Source organism: Bombina bombina, chromosome 6 (genome assembly GCF_027579735.1).
Source record: "Bombina bombina isolate aBomBom1 chromosome 6, aBomBom1.pri, whole genome shotgun sequence".
Taxonomy (NCBI): domain Eukaryota; kingdom Metazoa; phylum Chordata; class Amphibia; order Anura; family Bombinatoridae; genus Bombina; species Bombina bombina.
Window position 1 is genome coordinate 323,785,730 of NC_069504.1, and position 20,817 is coordinate 323,806,546.

The 20,817-nt window shown below is 38.6% G+C and overlaps 1 protein-coding gene across 1 annotated transcript in view; it reads right to left on the reverse strand.

Moving 5' to 3' along the window:
- LOC128664413 (dynein axonemal heavy chain 3-like) overlaps positions 1–20,817 on the reverse strand; it is a 2,586,207-nt gene that overhangs the window by 88,325 nt on the left and 2,477,065 nt on the right. Inside the window, exon 79 of the mRNA XM_053719244.1 lies at positions 1,588–1,767. Coding sequence (XP_053575219.1) covers positions 1,588–1,767 — 180 coding nt within the window. The remainder of the gene's footprint in view (positions 1–1,587; positions 1,768–20,817) is intronic.

Below are 20,817 nucleotides of genomic sequence, written 5' to 3' on the forward strand. Positions count from 1 at the left end.
ACCCTCTCAACACTACAGTCTGTTTCACAAACATCTCTATCTACAGTCCGTCTCACAAACATCTCTATCTGCAGTCTGTTTCACAAACATCTCTATCTACAGTCCGTCTCACAAACATCTCTATCTGCAGTCTGTCTCACATACATCTCTATCTACAGCATGTCTCACAAACATCTCTATCTACAGTCTGTCTCACAAACATCTATATCTATAGTCTGTCTCACAAACATCTTTAACTAAAGTCTGTCTCACAAACATCTCTATCTATAGTCTGCCTCACAAAAATATCTATCTACAGTCTGCCTCACAAACATCTCTATCATGAGTGGTCATGCCTAAAGATAAATACATTTCACTCAAGACACAATATAAATCCAGGTCTACTCACTTATACCTCCCTTACTACTGCAAACCTGTTTATTTATATTGCATCTCATTATATCATCCCCATTCATATCTACTGCTCTTTTGCACCACATTAAATCTTCCACCTTTTCTATATGTATTCACTTAGCAGCCTCCTTCATTGTGCTTGTGACCTTCACCTATCAATTCCATTCTTTACCTTTTCTCCAGCATTCTTCTTATTTCCTGCTTTTATTCCAAAAAAACCTTCTCCTCAATCTTTCATTTTCACCTAGTTGTTTGTAAATCTTCCCTATTCAGAGACACATACCACCTAACCTCAAAGCACTTCAAGAACAGTTCTCCAAGCCAGAAACTCAGTATCCTCAACAGAGTCGGTCTGACAATCATCTCACTTCTACTAATCCTCCACCCTTTTCCTCCAACATTGTCCTATAATCCTTCTGTCTCAGCTTGATTACCCCTGCCTTGCATTTATTTATTGTATGCCCCTTAAAGTGATCTGAAATATTGAATCACAGGCTTTGCATTATTTTTGCTTTGGCCATGTTTTTTGCTAATACCTGATAATATGGTTATATTAAATATGTAATTTGGCACCTGAATGAAATCAAATGGCACTACTTAAAATGATAGTAAACACTTTGAGATTTTGTTTTTATATATATATATATATATATATATATATATATATATATATATATATATATATATATATTCATTCATATAGCTCTGAAAACAGAGGATTTTCTAATTCTCATAACTTGAAATCCATCCTGCTTTCTTCTCAAGGGTAATCCAACCCAGCTACATATCTATCACTAATTGGCTTTTACTGATAACAACTGCAAAATAATGCATTGTATACTAACATGACAGTGGCTAGCCTTGTTGTGTAAAGCCCATACTGGCTCCTCCAAATAAGGTAAATGATAGGTGGAGTTTGGCTCTTGACTTAACTGATATGCCATTATATAGCAACACAATAGAAATGTCTTGTAATAACAAGGTGTTTACTGTTCCTCTAATATCATACAAAAGGAAACCAATGAGTTCATAGTTTTCACACACCAATTTGTAATATATTCAAATTTGGTTTAGGTGAATGTCTTTATTATTTCTGATTTTTTTTTGTAAATAATCAAACTTCATTTATTAGAATGAAAATGCAGAACATAATTAGAAGCTAAACAAACGTGATTTAATAATATAAAGTATTACCGGAGAGCTGGTTATATCATAGTCGTTCTCTTGATCAATTACATGAAAATTAGGTTGCAGTAAGTCAATTGGTGTCTTGTATTTCCTGGCATAATTTTGCATTGCTCCAGTAAGAAAAGACTGAGTAAAGAAGAATCCAGAAATCCAAAAAACTTTTGGTGTTCCCTTTTGGATCCAGTCCTAAATCATAAATGGCAGTGGTTTAGTCAAAACTATGCACTTGAATAATATTCGCTCATCTTTTCTAAAACCGATGGGGCTTTTTAATCATAACAAACAAATATTTTTCTAATTGATTAATAACATTTTTTCATTCTATATGAGGAGTTTTGTCTCATAGCAGCTGTTTACAACAGTAAAAGAAGATGATCAAGCAGTGGACTATTTGTTAATTATTCAGTAGCTTTAAAGGACATTAGTAGTACAGATCGGCCATAATGGAAAAGTCATGGGCCCCCAGGCCTGTACCAAAGTATATATACTTATTTACATATATATTTACAACTTGTTTACATGATCATAGGGGCTGGTAACATCACACATGGCATCACTGGACATTTGATCAATCACCCAATAGCACAGTGCACCAGATGTAAAAGGAGAACATGCATTCTTAGTTGCCCCATATACCAAATAATGTTTCTTTAATTAAGCTGATTTTGAAGAAAAAAAGTAACCTGTAATACATTTCTCCATTAGCTCTGTTTCCACAACAACAGCAAGGGAAGTATAACAAAGTTTAACAATCCTATTGCTGTGTATCTTTAGCGACCTTCAATGTGCTTTTTTGTTTTACGTTACCAAATTCAGGAAATTAAATAACATACACCTAGATTATGAGTTTTGCGTTCTGGTTTTAACGCCATTTCAGCGTAAAAAACGGAATGCAGCCATTATGAGTCTTGTCGGTATAGCTATACCGCAAGCATTTTAGCCTGTAACCCAACGGCAGTCCCACACTCAAAAAAATGATGTTTTTGCGTGGGATTTCCATAGCGCTGCCATTACAAGTTTTGCAGTGAGGCTAAAAAGTTGCGTTCCAGCCTATACCGACACGATCCGTTCCACAATCTGAGACCAGTAGTTATGAGTTTTGCGCTACAAAACTGTTACACAAAACTCATAACCAAACTGTTACAAAGTACTGTACACTAACACCTATAAACTACCTATTAACCCCTAAACCGCGGCCCTCCCACATTGCAAACACTATATTAAAGTTATTAACCCCTAATCTGCCACTCCTAACATTGCCGCCACTAATAAAATGTATTAACCCCTATTCTGCCGCTCCCCGAGATCGTCACCACCATAATAAAGTTATTAACCCCTATTCCCCCGCACCCCAACATCGCCCACACTATAATAAAGATATTAATCCCTATTCCGCCGCTCCCCAACATCGCCACCACTAAATAAAGTTATTAACCCCTAAACCTCTACCCTCCCACATCACCGGGGAAATTAAAAGAACCTAAGTTTAAACTATAAATTAAACTAACATTACTATTATGCTAAAATTAACCCCTTAACGACCGAGGACGTGCAGGGTACGTCCTCAAAAAAAAGGCAGTTAATGCCTGAGAACGTACCCTGCACGTCCTCGGTGTGGAAAGCAGCTGGAAGCGATCCTGTTTGCTTCCAGCTGCTTTCCGGTTATTGCAGTGATGCCTCGATATGGAGGCATCCTGCAATAACCTTTTGAAGCCATCCGATGCAGAGAGAGCCACTCTGTGGCCCTCTCTGCACCGGAGATCGGTGGCTTCCTTCGTTGGTGGGTGGGAGCACTACCGGGAGGCGGGTGGCGGCCATCGATGGCCCTGGAGATGTGGAGGGGGGCGGGATCGTGGGCGGGGATGCCCGGGGGCGCGCGCGCGTGCACGGAAGGGCGGGGGAAGGCGCGTGCACGGGGAGGGAGCGGGTGGGAACCGCTACACTACAGAAAAAGGCAATCAGTTCAAAAAATTTAAAAAAAAAATACGATCAATGAGGTGGTGGGGGTTTGTGGTGGTGGGGGGGGTGGGGGGTGTTTGGGGAAGCTACACTACAGAAAAAAAAAAACACTAAGAAAAAAAAAAAAAAAGCCCTTTTTTGTGCAAGCTGGGTACTGGCAGACAGCTGCCAGTACCCAAGATGGCCCCCAATAAGGCAGATAGGGAAGGGTTACAGAGCTGTTTTGGGGGGGATCAGGGAGGTTGGAGGCTAAGGGGGGTCCTACACAGCAGAAGAATTATTTTTTTATTTTTTTAAAAAACCTAAACCCCCCAAAAAGCTTTTATTTTAGTACTGGCAGACTTTCTGCCAGTACTTAAGATGGCGGGGACAATTGTGGGGTGGGGGAGGGAAGGGAGCTGTTTGGGAGGGATCAGGGGGTCTGATGTGTCAGGTGGGAGGCTGATCTCTACACTAAAGCTAAAATTAACCCTGCAAGCTCCCTACAAACTTCCTAATTAACCCCTTCACTGCTAGCCATAATACACGTGTGATGCGCAGCAGCATTTTGCGGCCTTCTAATTACCAGAAAGCAACGCCAAAGTCATATATATCTGCTATTTCTGAACAAAGGGGATCCCAGAGAAGCATTTACAACCATTTGTGCCATAATTGCACAAGCTGTTTGTAAATGATTTCAGTGAGAAACCTAAAATTGTGAAAAATTTAACGTTTTTTTTTTATTTGATCGCATTTGGCGGTGAAATGGTGGCATGAAATATACCAAAATGGGCCTAGATCAATACTTTGGGTTGTCTACTACACTACACTAAAGCTAAAATTAACCATACAAGCTCCCTACAAGCTCCCTAATTAACCCCTGCACTGCTGGGCATAATACACGTGTGGTGCGCAGCGGCATTTAGCGGCCTTCTAATTACCAAAAAGCAATGCCAAAGCCATATATGTCTGCTATTTCTGAACAAAGGGGATCCCAGAGAAGCATTTACAACCATTTGTGCCATAATTGCACAAGCTGTTTGTAAATAATTTCAGTGAGAAACCGAAAGTTTGTGAAAAAATTTGTGAAAAAGTGAACGATTTTTTGTATTTGATCGCATTTGGCGGTGAAATGGTGGCATGAAATATACCAAAATTGGCCTAGATCAATACTTTGGGATGTCTTCTAAAAAAAAATATATACATGTCCATTGATATTCAGGGATTCCTGAAAGATATTAGTGCTCCAATGTAACTAGCGCTAATTTTGAAAAAAGTAGTTTGGAAATAGCAAAATGCTACTTGTATTTATGGCCCTATAGCTTTCAAAAAAAGCAAAGAACATGTAAATATTAGGTATTTCTAAACTCAGGACAAAATTTAGAAACTATTTAGCATGTTTTCTTTTTGGTGGTTGTAGATGTGTAACAGATTTTGGGGGTCAAAGTTAAAAAAAGTGTGTTTTTTTTCCATTTTTTCCTCATATTTTATAATTTTTTTTATAGTAAATTATAAGATATGATGAAAATAATGGTATTTTTAGAAAGTTAATTTAATGGCGAGAAAAACGGTATATAATATGTGTGGGTACAGTAAATGAGTAAGAGGGAAATTACAGCTAAACACAAACACCGCAAAAATGTAAAAATAGCCTTGGTCCCAAACGGACAGAAAATGGAAAAGTGCTGTGGTCATTAAGGGGTTAAAATAACTATCAATTAAATAAATTAAATTACACATTAAAAAAACCTAACAGGGCTAAAAAAATAAAAATCTACAATTTCAAAAAAATAATAATACTAAATTACAAAAAATAAAAAACACTAAATTATTAAAAATAACATATTTTTGAATTTCAAATCAGCCAATAGGATGAGAGCTACTGAAATACTATTGGCTGTTCAAATCAGTCAATAGGATGAGAGTTACTGAAACTGTAAGTGGATCGTCGAGGGTTAGTGTTAGTTTTTTTTTTACTTTTTTTGGGTGTTTTTTTTTTTTTTAATTAGGGTTTGGGAGTTCTTAAAAGAGCTAAATGCTCTTTTCAGGGCAAGAAAAATAGCTGATTTCTTTAGGGCAATGCTCTACAAAAGGCCCGTTTAAGGGCTATTGGTAGTTTATTGTAGGCTAGGGTTTTTTATTTGGGGGGGGGGGGGGCTTTTTTATTTTTAAAGGGCTATTAGATTAGGTGTAATTGTTTTTATTTTGGATAATTTCGTTATTTTAGTATAATAGTAATGTTAGTTTAATTTATAGTTTAAACTTAGGTTTTTTTAATTTCCCAGGTAAGTTTTTATTTATTTTAAGATAGGGATATTGTAATTTTAATATAAAGTTAGGGGGTTGTTAGGTTTAGGGGTTAATAGTTTAATTTATTTTTTTGCAATGTGGGGGCTGTCGGTTTAGGGGTTAATAGGTTTATTTAGTGGCAGTTATGTGGGAGACCAGAGAATTAGGGGTTAATAACTTTATTTAGTGGCTGCGATGTCGGGGAGCGGCGGAATAGGGGTTAATATCTTTATTATAGTGTGGGTGATGTTGGGGTGCGGGGGAAATAGGGGTTAATAACTTTATTTCGATGACAGCGATGGGGGGAGCGGCAGATTAGAGGTTAATAACTTTATGTAGGTGGCGGCGGCGGCAGCAGATTAGGGGTTTATAGACGTGGGATTTATGTTAGGGTGTTTAAACATAACTTTTTTTCCCATAGACATCAATGGGGTTTTGTTACGGTGATCGCCATTCCGCACTTCATGTGTTAGTTTTTTTTTCTAACACCTTCTCCCCAATGATATGTATGGGGAAAGCATGCACGAGCACATATTCTCAGCCCTTGGATTTTGTGCGGTATGGAGCTCATCGCAACCATATCGCACGCACAAGGCAGCTTTTTAAAAACTTGTAATGGCAGCACTATGGAAGGTGAAATAACGCAACTTTTGTTGTGTTCATTTCACACCCTCTATACCGCAAAACTGGTAATCTAGGTGATAGTAATTGTGTTACCATAAACATAGAGAATATTTTGAACTATTTAGCCATAGATTAGAAGTGAATTGCACTTTCTCGAGTGTGATATTTACAATCCACTCAGTAATACCAGTGCACACAATGCGAACGCAACCTCACATTCACATTATCTGGAAGCCTTGTGCTTACAAGAGCTCGCTTCCATAGACTTCAAAAGGAGCCTCATTTTCATGTGGTGAGACACAGCAAAGAACCTAGCACAGCGGAGGGGGTAATTCGTGCAGCGTTGGGCTGCAAATTAAAAATATATATGAATATTATTTATTTATAAAATATTTTACCAGGAAGAATACATTGAGATTTCTCTCTTTTTCAAGTATGTCCTGGGTCCACAAAACATTGCATTGATACAATAGGGTACAATAAAATACAAAAACAATAATAATACACAATATATGCAAACTTTAACATAGAACAGGTAAGAATTTAAGAAATATATAATCAACCATGACAGATGCCTTCTGTTTTGAGATATATAGAGAGGGATCTCTTAAAGGATTTTAGACTTGGGTGAAGGTTTAAAAGTGTGCGGGAGGTCGTTCCATAACTGTGGTGCTCTGTAGGAAAAGGAGGATCGAGCTGCTGTCTTTTTGTATGGAGGCAGACTAAATAATGTGCTGGTACTGGATCGGAGGTTATAGGAGGTGGGAACAGCCGGGGAGAGCATTCTGCTCAGGTAGGGTGGTGCTTCCCAGAAAAGCTCTTAAACACAAGGCAGGAAAGATGGAGGGTGCGTCTGGATTCCAGCGTCAGCCAGTTTAGTTCTTTTAGCATGTCACAATGGTGGGTCCTGTAGTTACATTGTAGCACAAAGCAGCAGAACGAGTTATATAACGTATTTAGTTTATTAAGGTGAGTTTGCGGTGCAGGTGCTTATACTACATCCCCATAATCCATGATAGGCATCATTAGGCAGATCATTTATAAATAATGTGAATAGTAGGGGGCCGAGAATGGAAGCTTGGGGAACACCACACGTGACTGAGAGAGAGAGGGAGTCACTGTCAGAAATGGAGACATATTGTGATCAATCCGATACATATGATTGAAACCAGGTTATCAGACGATCAGCAATACCTGAGTTTTTTAGTTTGAGCAGTAGTATGTTGTGGTCTACTGTGTCAAAGGCCTTTGCAAAATCAAGGAAAATAGTTCCAGTTAGGTCTCCTTGTTTCATGCCAGTTTGGATGTCGTTGCAAACTTTTAGGAGGGCAGTTGTAGTGGAGTGATTCGGGCGAAAACCTGATTGATCAGGGGTCAGATAGTTAGATTGTTGGTAATAATCACATGATTACGTATGGACGCATTTTTCTAAGATTTTTTACAATACTGGGAGCAATGATATTGGGTAATAGTTAGAAACCAAGGTTATCTCCACACTTTTATGGATAGGCACTACTCTTGCAGTCTTCCAAAGTTTGGGTATGTATCATGTATTGGGTATGTTATTGTTCAGATTTTCACAGAAATATTGGGCCTTGGCCAATTTTGTTTGTTTAGTGCATATATTTACTATTGTCTGTATACACAGTGATTGTTTATAGAGCCAGTATGCTTGAACTTTGACCACAATGAATCCCGAAACTGGTTCATTTGAATGAGGTCAACTGTGATCCAATTCAAATGTGCTCCTTTTACTCACACCTTACACAGCGGGGCATGTAAATTCCAACTTGTAGGAGTTCGGACTGAAATAATTCAACTGCAGAGTCAAAATCTGGGATTAGGTTTAATCTGTGCCAGGGGAGGTTCTTGATGTCATTTAGAAATTATTGAAGATTACATTTTTTGAAGGACCTGGTGATTTTAACCTTGGGAGAGGATTTAGTTGCCTTTATTTTGCGCACGCAGTACACTATGCAGTGGTCACTGAAATTGTTAGGGTGAACACCTGCCTCCTGGATTCGGTGAGGGAAAATGGAGAGAATACAATCAAGCAGGGTGTGATTATGGCTTTTGATGTTTATGTGAGTTGGGGAGGAGATTAATCGCGTTAGCTGCAAAGTTTTAAACAGCGAGCAACAACTATTATTTTTCGGATTCATCCAATCAATATTAAAATCTCCAAAAAACAAAATGTCACTTTTTGGGTTTTGAGCTATGGTTTCACTAAGAAGATGTGCTATGTCAGAAAGGGAATGCACAGGGGAGTTAGGTGGGCGGTAGATTCCTGCAACAATGATTGATTTACTGTGTGGGATCTCAATTGTGCCAGAAAGGAAATCAAAGGTGGCAGGAGAGCTAGATTTTTGTAAGGGGGTGTACTTTGTGGAATTGTCAACATAAATTACAATGCCGCCTCCTCTTTTTGCTCTGTCATTTCTATGGCATGAATACCCATGTATTGCAATGGCAGAGTCAGGTATTTTTGCTCTTAGCCACGATTCAGCGATCACAATCATTTTGGGCTTGTATTGTAAACACCAAGCTTGCAGTGCATCAATTTTTGGTAGTAAGCTGCGGATATTACAGTGCACAAAGAAGAGGCCTTTTTTAGCTGGAAGGCTAGGGATAGAATTTGTTAGGGGACCAGGGTTAGACTCTACATCATTTGCAAGGGCAAGTAACTTAAGGAATAGGAATTTGGACATAGTTTTTGTTTGGCCATATAGTGAATGCGATACTTTATAATTTTGTGAGGTAGGGGTAGGAGGGTTATTTTTTATAACTCTCCACCAGCACTCAGCAGATAAGTTACAGCAACAGAGCATGCCATGGTGTATGATATATATATATATATATATATATATATACTCATATATATTTATGTGTTTATATGTGTATATATACATATTAACAAATAAATATATATTTATTTTGAAATTGTTTTTATTTGCAATTTTGTCATGTTTACAAACATATTCAATCATAACTTTTCAGTATAAAAACATTATCATAATATTTCAACATTTATCTCATTTATACAATTAGTTAATAAAGAAAACTTTTGTATCAGTCCTATGCTTCTTTGTTTTATTATACGATAGGTGTTAACATAGGGCGTCGTACTAAATGGCAGGCGGACAGCTTCTTAACTCGCAAAGCTGTCCACCCGCCTTCACTACACACGGGCAGCAGATCTGTTGATCCGCTTGCCCGTATGTATCATTACACACTCATCGGAGTGTGTAATGCCCGCCCCTTCAATTGCGCGACCAATCACGTGACTGAAGGGGCTGTCAACCACCGAGAGCGAGCGTGCTCTCTGTGATTTTGCTTCGCCACCTAAGAGGTGGCGTAGGGTGTAGGAAGCAGCGGTCTAATGACCGCTGCTTCTTACATTGCGGGAAGCAGGCTTGCATATGCGAAACTGCCCCGCAAAGGCTCCGGAGCAGCTTTCGCTGCTTCGTACATGGAGCCCATAGTCTAATTTGGTTCATTGAACATCAATCGTTTCCTTAACAGGTATACTAACATATGTAACAGTTCTCAAAGTTGTAATATTTTGATGTACATAAAGAATTGAGAAATAGGCTGGTATGTGAGTTTAAGGGTCTCGGCCTTGCAAACAACAGTGAAATGACCCATAAATATAGATTTATATAAGCATATACATATATATTTAAAGTAAAAATACAGTCCCCATAGACATAAATGTAAAGCTACTAACACCCCACATCCCCTCACTTTAACCCCTAATAAACGCTCTGTGCAGTTTTTTCTTTAAAAATATAGAGATGCTCATTTTTTTTTAATAAAAGGAACTGTACACTTTAATTTGGGGGGCAATCGGGGCACATTTTCTTAATTAACCAGAGGTCTGACTTCTGGTTAATTGCGCTAAGTGCAAAGTGCTCCCGCAAAGTTGTGGGAGCATTAACCAGTCACTTGTAATGGCTTGTTATTTAACGTGCACCAGTAAACAGGCACATTTCCCCTTTTACTGGTGCATGCTAAAATAGCACTCCACTTGTAATCTATCCCTTAATAGAAAAACCACATCTTTAGCAAGAATTGTTATAGTGCAAGTAGCTCTGCAGTAGTCTGAGCAAGCTTGATATGACCTACAACCATAAGCTTGGTGGATTATACCTAGTGTTATCACAAATCCTGCGATACATCTTACTAGAAGCACTTACGTAAAAGCATATACCTGTAAATTGCAACATAAATTAGGTTTTATGAAGCAGCAAAGTATTTTATTAAAGGAAGAGAGTATGATCAAGGTGAGAGAAGTAGGTACCAGCACAGAAGCACAGATAGAATTTAAAGGCAGGTAAGAACACTTAGAATATTGACTGTCCCTACAATATCTGCTTTAGGAGCTTGGTTGCAAATACCAAATACATTTTCATTCCCTTAATGTATCAACACCACCTTGTGAGGGAAGCTCTGTAAATGTATCCTCTCTGTAAATTAGTATTGTGGAATTATTTCACTGGTAAGGAAACATTGGGCTCTGTTCGTAGAAGCTCATTATGCTGCTGAGAAGTCTCTTTATATAGGCAAGATAATGTTCAAAATGTATTGGAGTTCCAGTCACCTATCTTTTTTTAGCTGATCTCCAGTGGGATTTCCTGCCATTAAAAATACAGCTGTATTAAGTGGCCAAATGTGGTATCTCAAACATCAAATGAGAACCACTATAAATACAGAAAAATACAAATTACAACTGCAACACATACAGGTAGATTAGTTTAGATTAGTAGAGTTTTGCGTTATGGCTTTTAACGCTGAAAAATGGCAATTCCAGGGTAATGGCCACTAACAGATATTACGAGTCGTGTCGGTATTGCTATACCGCAAGCATTTTAGCCTGTAATGCAATGTCCATTCCGCACTCAAAAAAATGACTTTTTGCGTGGGATTTTCATAGCACCGGTATAACAGGTTGTGCGTTAAGGCTAAAATCCTTGCGTTACAGCCTATACCAACACGAGCCATACCGCAATCTGAGAGCAGTAGTGTTGAGTTTTGTGAAACAAAAATGTTTCACAAAACTCATAACTAAAGTGTTACAAAATACACTAACGCCCATAAACTACCTATTAACTCCTAAACCGCCACCCTCCCGCATGGAAAACACTAGTTAAAATGTATTAACCCCTAATTTGCCGCCCACCCACATTGCGACTATAAAATAAACCTAATAACCCCTAATCCGCCAGCCCCCGACAACTCTGACATTATAATAAAGCTATTAACCCCTAATCCGCCACTCGCCGACATTGCCGCCACTATAATAAAGTTATTAACCCCTAAACCTCTGGCCTCCCACATTGCCGACACTATAATAAAGTTATTAACCCCTAAACCTCTGGCCTCCCACATCACCACCTCTAAATAAACCTATTAACCCCTAAACCGCCGGCACCCCACACCACAAAACACTAAATTAAACTATTAACTCCTAATACTAACACCCCCTAGCTTTAAATTACAATATAACTATCTTAAAATAAATAAAATGTTACCTGTGAAATAAAAATAAACCTAACATTAAACTATAAATTAACCTAACATTACTATTCTAATAAAATAAAAAAATACTACCAATTAAAAAAATCTAAATTACAAAAAATAATGAACACTAAATTATGAAAAGTAAAAAACACTAAGCTTACAAAAAATAATAAACAAAATTATCAAAAATAAAATCAATTGCACCTAATCTAGCCCTATAAAAATAAAAAAGTCCTCCCAAAATAAAAACACCCACTAGCCTACAATAAACTACCTTAAAAGGGCCTTTTGTAGGACATTGCCCTAAGTTAAACAGCTCTTTTATCTGTAAAAAATACAAAGTCCCCCCAACAGTAAAATCCACCACCTAACCAACCGCCCAAAATAAAAAACCTAACTCTAAAAAAAATCTAAGCTACCCATTGCCCCTAAAGGGGCATTTGTATGGGCATTGCCCTTAAAAGAGCATTCAGTTCTTTTTCATTGCCCTTAAAAGGGCATTCAGCTCTTTTAAAAAAGCCCAAAGCCCTAATCTAAAAAAAAAAAAAGACAAAAAACACCCCTAACATTAACCTTAGAATATACAGTATACTTACGGTTCCTGAAGTGAACAGCCAATAAAAGTTAACTTAGGGCAATGCCCTACAAAAAGCCATTTTAAGGGCTACTGGTAGTTTATTGTAGGCTAGGGGGTGTTTTTATTTGGGGGGGTTATTTTTATGGGGCTATTAGATTAGGTGTAATTGTTTTTATTTTTGATCATTTCGTTTATTATTTTTTGTAAGCTTAGTGTTTTTTATTTTTCATAATTTAGAGTTTATTATTTTTTGTAATTTTAGATTTTTTTTATTTTTTTCGTAGTGTTAGCTTTTTTTAAATTTGTAATTTAGATTTTGTAATTGGTATTTTTTATTTTTATTTTATTAGAATAGTTATGTTAGGTTAATTTATAGTTTAAACTTAAGTTTTTTTTATTTCACAGGTAAGTTTTTATTTATTTTAAGATAGTTATATTGTAATTTTAATTTATAGTTAGGGGTTAATAATTCAATTTAGTGTTTTGCGATGTGGGGGGGGGGGGCTGGCAGTTAAGGGATTAATAGGTTTATTTAGTAGCGGCGATGTGCGCGGCCGGAGGTTTAGGGGTTAATAGGTTTATTTAATTGTGGCGATGTGGGAGGCCGGAGGTTTACGGGTTAATAACTTTATTTTAGTGTTGGCGATTTTGGGGAGCGGCATATTAGGGGTTAATAGCTTTATTATAGAGGTGGCGATGTCGGGGAGTTTCGGAATAGGGGTTAATAACTTTATTATAGTGGCGGCGATGTCTGGGAGCGGTGGAATAGGGGTTAATAACTTTATTATAGTGGTGGCGATGTTGGGGAGCGGCAGAATAGGGGTTAATAGCTTTATTATAGTGGCAGCGATGTCGGGGACTGGCGGAATAGTGGTTAATAGCTTTATTATAGTGGAAGCGATGTCGGGGACTGGCGGAATAAGGGTTAATAACTTTATTATAATGTCGGCGATGTCGGGGAGCAGCGGAATAGGGGTTAATAGCGTTATTATAGTGGTGGTGAAGTCGGGGAGCAGCGGAATAGGGGTTAATAACTTTATTATAGTGGCGGCGATGTCAGGGAGCGGCGGAATAGGGGTTAATAACTTTATTATAGTGGCGGCGATGTCGGGGAGCACGGGATAGGGGTTAATAACTTTATTATAGTTGCAGCGATGTCGGGGACTGGCGGAATAGGGGTTAATAGCTTTATTATAGTGGCAGCGATGTCAGGGACTGGCAGAATAGGGGTTAATAACTTTATTATGTCGGCGATGTCGGGAGCAGCGGAATAGGGGTTAATAGCTTTATTATAGTGGTGGGGAAGTCGGGGAGTGGCGGAATAGGGGTTAATAACTTTATTATAGTGGCGGCGATGTCGGGGAGCAGCGGAATAGGGGTTAATAGCTTTATTATAGTGGCAGCGATGTCGGGGACTGGCGGAATAGGGGTTAATAGCTTTATTATAGTGGCAGCGATGTCGGGGACTGGCGGAATAGGGGTTAATAACTTTATTATGATGTCGGGGAGCAGCGGAATAGGGGTTAATAGCTTTATTATAGTGGTGGTGAAGTCGGGGAGCGGCGGGAATAGGGGTTAATAACTTTATTATAGTGGCGGCGATGTCGGGGAGCGGCGGAATAGGAGTTAATAACTTTATTATAGTGGCAGGGCGATGTCGGGGAGCATGGGATAGGGGTTAATAACTTTATTATAGTGTTGGCAATGTCGGGGCGGCAGATTAGGGGTTAATAACTTTAGGTGTCGGCGATGTCGGGGAGCAGCGGAATAGGGGTTAATAGCTTTATTATAGTGGTGGTGAAGTCGGGGAGCGGCGGAATAGGGGTTAATAACTTTATTATAGTCGGGGAGCATGGGATAGGGGTTAATAACTTTATTATAGTGTTGGCAATGTCGGGGCGGCAGATTAGGGGTTAATAACTTTAGGTGTCGGCGATGTCGGGAGCGGCGGATTAGGGGTTAATAATTTTCTTATTAGTGTCGGCAATGTCGGGTGGCAGTTTAGGGGTTAATAACTTTAGGTGTCGGCGATGTCGGGAGTGGCGGATTAGGGGTTAATAACTTTCTTATTAGTGACGGCGATGTCGGGGGCGGCGGATTAGGAGTGTTTAGACTTTGGGTTTATGTTAGGGTGTTTTTTTCCCCCATAGACATCAATGGGGTTGTGTTACAGAGATTTTTAATTCCGCACTTCAGATGTTAGGTTTTTTCTAACACTCTCTCCCCATTGATGTCTATGGGGGAAAGCGGGCACGAGCACGTCAAGCAGCCCTTGGATTTTGTGCGGTATGGAGCTTAACCCCACCATATCACACGCACAAGGAGGCTTTCAGTAACTCGTAATGGCATCGCTATGGAGAATGAAATAACGCAACTTTTTTGGCTTTAGTTTCGCACCCTGTTTAGCGCAAAACTCGTAAACTACCTGATAGAAAACATATTGCAAAACGGGGATCTATAAATGCAGGTAAATATTAAATATTCACGTCTGTTTTTTATGTTAATGTAGTCTCCCTTGGTGGAATAGTATTTATATCCCAGGATGTTTAAAGGCGCTTTTGAGGTTTGGTCAAGATTTCTCGCCTGAACTGAGACTTAACATATGGGCTTCAAACTAACAAGATTCAAGAGTGAAGTGTATTGTTTCAGTATAGAGTATCACTATTACAAAGCTGGTAAGGTTGCAGCATATTTCTTTTTATTTTGATGGTGTTGAACTTCAATATTTTTTAAAGTGGGTTGTTTTCTATAGGATATTGTGCTATTTAATTTTGAGTAATTTCTTATGTCATGTTTTTAATACATTAACATTTTTGAATGCTGGTAAAACTCTGTGTGGTGAGACGCTAATCGATGTGAGACATAAGCGGCTCCATTTTATTTGATGAAACTGATGCTGCTACTGGCCAATCTGATGGGTCTGCATTTTCATGTGACAATGCTGCTGCAAGCTTTTTAATCAAAATATTAATTCAATAAAAAAGGTTTTATGAATCTCAGTCATCAAGAACCCCCCCCACCCCCCCCCCCCACATACAACATTACAAATAAATTATTGTAAAACTGGAAATATTGCAAATAAAATGTCCCTGTTAGAAATGAAGCAGTTTAGGATTAGGGTTAGAAAATGTAATTCATTTAAAGGGACACTCTAGACCCAATACTTAGGGCCCCATTTACCAAATGTCTTGCGGACATGATTCACTGTAGCAAATCATCTCCGCTGGACATCACTGCAGACGAACAGCATACACTGGGGGCTACTTATCAAGCCGTCTACTTTTCTTGCTTCGCCGGCCCAATACGTCCGCCTAAGCTCGCCTACCTTCGCCGCCGCGGACCTTGAATACGTTCGCCTAAGTTATCAAATAAAGCTGTCAAAAAGCCGCGGGGCGATGAGCAGCGGACTGTGACAGTTATCACTCATCCGATCTCGCTGCCCTTCGGCTTTTTCCCAGCTTTATTGCTAGCCTGTCACTAAGCACTCACACTAAACTACACTGTTCTACCCCCTATACCGGCGCCCCCGGAGCCCCCCGCAACTAAATAAAGTTACTAACCCCTAAACCGCCGCTCCTAGACCCCGCCGCAAGTCTTATAAATGTATTAACCCCTAAACCGCCGCTCCTAGACCCCGCCGCAAGTCTTATAAATGTATTAACCCCTAAACCGCCGCTCCCGGACACCGCTGCCACCTACATTATACCTAGTAACCCCTATCCTGCCCCCCTATACCGTCGCCCTCTATTATAAAATTATTAACCCCTATCCTGCTGATCCCGCACCTCTCCGCAACTAAATAAATAGTTTAACCCCTAAACCGCCGCTCCATGAACCCGCCGCAACCTATAATAAATTTATTAACCCCTATCCTGCCCCCCACTACGCCGCCGCCACTGTAATAAAATGATTAACCCCTAAACCTAAGTCTAACCCTAACCATAACGCCCCCCTAACTTAAATATTAATTAAATAAATCTAAATAAATTAACTCTTATTAACTAAATGAATCCTATTTAAAACTAAATACTTACCTTTAAAATAAACCCTAATATAGCTACAATATAAATAATAATTATATTCTAGCTATCTTAGGATTTATTTTTATTTTACAGGTACCTTTCAATTTATTTTAACCATGTACAATAACTATTAAATAGTTATTAACTATTTAATAGCTTACCTAGCTAAAATAAAGAGAAATGTACCTGTGAAATAAATCCTAACCTAAGTTACAATTACACCTAACACTACACTATACTTTAATAAATTATTCCTATTTAAAAATAAATACTTACCTGTAAAATAAACCCTAAGATAGCTACAATGTAATTAATAATTATATTATAGCTATCTTGATCGGAACAGCCAATAGAATGCGGTGATCGGAAAAGCCAATAGAATGCGAGCTCAATCTGATTGGCTGATTCCATCAGCCAATCAGATTTTCCTACCTTAATTCCGATTGGCTGATAGAATCCTATCAGCCAATCGGAATTGAGGGGACGCCATCTTGGATGACGTCCCTTAAAGGAGCCGTCATTCGTCGTAGTCCGTCGGTGAAGAAGGTGGTTCCGCGTCGGCGGAAGGAAGATTGAAGACCCGGCTTGGAAGATGACTTCGCCCGGATAGAAGACCTCTTCAGCGCCTCTTTGAAGATGACATCGGCCGGATCGAAGACTTCTTCAGCGCCGCCTGGATGATGACTTCATCGGATGGAAGATTTCTTCAGCGCCGCTTGGAGGATTAACTTCTTCCGCTCCGGATGTCCTCTTCAGTTCCATCGGTGGCTCGGCTGAGTGAAGACGACTCAAGGTAGGATGATCTTCAGGGGATTAGTGTTAGGTTTTTGTAAGGGGGGTTTGGGTTAGATTAGGGGTATGTGGGTGGTGGGTTTTAATGTTGGGGGGGGGGTTGTATTTTTATTTTACAGGCAAAAGAGCTGAACTTTTTGGGGCATGCCCCCACAAATGGCCCTTTTAAGGGCTGGTAAGGTAAAAGAGCTTTGAAATTTATGTAATTTAGAATAGGGTAGGGATTTTTTTTATTTTGGGGGGGTTTGTTATTTTATTAGGGGGCTTAGATTAGGTGTAAGTAGCTTAAAATTGTTGTAATATTTTTAGCATGTTTGTAACTTAATTTTTTATTTTTTGTAACTTAGCTTTTTTTATTTTTTGTACTTTAGTTAGTTTATGTAATTGTATTTCATTGTAGTTCTTTGTAGGTAGTTTATTTAGTTAATTTAATGATAGTGTAGTATTAGGTTTAATTGTAACTTAAGTTAGGATTTATTTTACAGGTAATTTTGTATTTCTTTTAGCTAGGTAGTTATTAAATAGTTAATAACTATTTAATAACTATTCTAACTAGCTAAAATAAATACAAAGTTACCTGTAAAATAAATATAAATCCTAAGATAGCTATAATATAATTATTAATTACATTGTAGCTATCTTAGGGTTTATTTTACAGGTAAGTATTTATTTTTAAATAGGAATAATTTATTAAAGTATAGTGTAGTGTTAGGTGTAATTGTAACTTAGGTTAGGATTTATTTCACAGGTACATTTCTCTTTATTTTAGCTAGGTAAGCTATTAAATAGTTAATAACTATTTAATAGCTATTGTACATGGTTAAAATAAATTGAAAGGTACCTGTAAAATAAAAATAAATCCTAAGATAGCTAGAATATAATTATTATTTATATTGTAGCTATATTAGGGTTTATTTTAAAGGTAAGTATTTAGTTTTAAATAGGATTCATTTAGTTAATAAGAGTTAATTTATTTAGATTTATTTAATTAATATTTAAGTTAGGGGGCGTTAGGGTTAGGGTTAGGTTTAGGGGTTAATCATTTTATTACAGTGGCGGCGGCGTAGTGGGGGGCAGGATAGGGGTTAATAAATTTATTATAGGTGGCGACGGTGTAGGGGGGGCAGATTAGGGGTTAATAAATGTATTATAGGTGGCGACGGTGTAGGGGGGGCAGGATAGGGGTTAATACATTTAATATAGGTTGCGGCGGGTTCAGGGAGCGGCGGGTTAGGGGTTAATACATTTATTATAGTTGCGGTGGGCTCCGGGAGCAGCGGTTTAGGGGTTAATATGTATAGAGTAGCTTGCGGTGGGCTCCGGGAGCGGCGGTTTAGGGGGTAATAACTTTATTTAGTTGCGGCGGTGTAGGGGGGGTCAGATTAGTGGTGTTTAGACTCGGGGTACATGTTAGGGTGTTAGGTGTAGACAGCTCCCATAGAAATCAATGGGATGTCTGTCAGCAGCGAACTTGTACTTTCGCTATGGTCAGACTCCCATTGATTCCTATGGGATCCGCTGCCTCCAGGCTGGCGCTTTGAAAACCAGGTACGCTGGGCCGTAAAAGTGCCGAGTGTACCTGCTAGTTTTTTGATAGCTAGCAAAAGTAGTGAGAATGTGCCGCACTTGTGTGCGGAACATCTGGAGTGACGTAAGAATCGATCTGTGTCGGACTGAGTCCGGCGGATCGAAGCTGACGTCACAAAATTCTACTTTTGCCGGTCTCGAGCCTTTGATAACTAAGGCGTATCAGCCTCGCCACAAATACGCTGCGGAATACGCAGCGTATTTGAGGTTGACGGCTTGATAACTACCCCCCAAAGTCTGCATTTATCATTGCACAAGCATTTTGCCAGAAATGCTTGTGCAATGCTACCCTCTGCTTACTGGCAGTCAATCAACCAACCGATAGCATATTGGATCAGGATGATTTCCATCCGCGACCTTTTAGGTGGCGGACAGGTTATGGCGCATTGGTCTGATGACCGCTACTTCTTAACTTTCGTTTCAGGCGGACTTGAAACAATGGGACACCAAAGCAGCAACTGCTGCTTGATAAATGGAGCCCATATTCTTTATTACTTATTGTTACATGTTACATACCAGACAATCATCTCGCAATGGGTTCCACATCTATAAGCTTGTAAGAAGTACATGAAACTTTTAAATAATCATTGTTTGTTAGCAGCCGAAAATGGTCGCCAATCTCAGCCCACAGCTTTCTTCTTGTCCAGTTAGCTGTTTTCTTCTAAGACAGTTTAACAGTGCATGTTTGATATTTTTCAGTTAGCGATTTCAAGTTGCTTATGCATAAATCAGAGTGTGCAAGTAGGAAAACGTATTCACTGGTGGATCGTGATTAGAGAAACATAACGTAACAAAATACACATGCAATAGGTGGGCGGTCCTTGGTGGCCATTTTTGTCTCCTAACAAGCAATTAATATTTAAATGTTTTATGTACTTCTTACAAGCTTATAGATGTGGTATCAGTTGTAGGATGTCCCTTTTACCTCAAATGGCAATGTTTTGTAGTTTGTTTGCTTTTTGGCTTGAAATGTAAACTATAACCTTAATAGCAGCTTTACCCTAGCCAGGCAATAACATTTTTTTTATTGAAGTTAATATGCAATTACAGACATTAAAAGAATGAGCACATCAACATAGACATTTTTGGAGTTACAGCTATCTCGCATAGAAATTTGTGTGCAATCCAAACTAAGAGTTACAGACAATGAAATAGTATGTACATCAACATATGCATTTTTTTAGGGCAAAAGCTTTCTCAATTACACATTTGAATTAAATATTAACAAATAATTACGTGTCTATCATCAGTACTTAGTTCAAGCATCCTACTGTTGTAGCTTTAATTTCCTGTACAACAAACAGCATTACATACTAAACTTCTAATTATGTTAATAATGTCTGACTTATACCTCTGTGCACAATTCACTGTAACCTCGAGTTTTAACCTCCGAACACTAAAGGAAGTCACTTTTGGACCTCTGTGATACATAGGAGACAACTATAAGGACGGTCTTTGATATATCTGGTCGATTATTCTTTATAGTTCCATTAAACGATCAATGATAATTGGGCAATATTAAAATACAAGGGATATATGTTATAGAGTTCAGAGATCTGAAATATTTTTCAGTGAATAGAGAGTTGTGGGAGCCTTGGGTCACTTATTGGACAATTTGATGTACTCTATCTGTGAGTATATATTTTAGTAAAGAGGAACTGTGCTACAACAATGTAAGCAAAAAACAACATTGATTTTATGGGCTACTTCCTTTATAATTTAGTGTAGGTCAGTGGGCTAGTCCACGCCTCAGACACTGAATACCTAAGCCAAGGGAGCCACTAGATAAACATATAAATGCATGTGTATACATATAGGACATGTAGGGTACTCTTAAATACATTAATAGCCTGTCTCCCATGTATTTGCTTGTTAGCTGTAATCTGA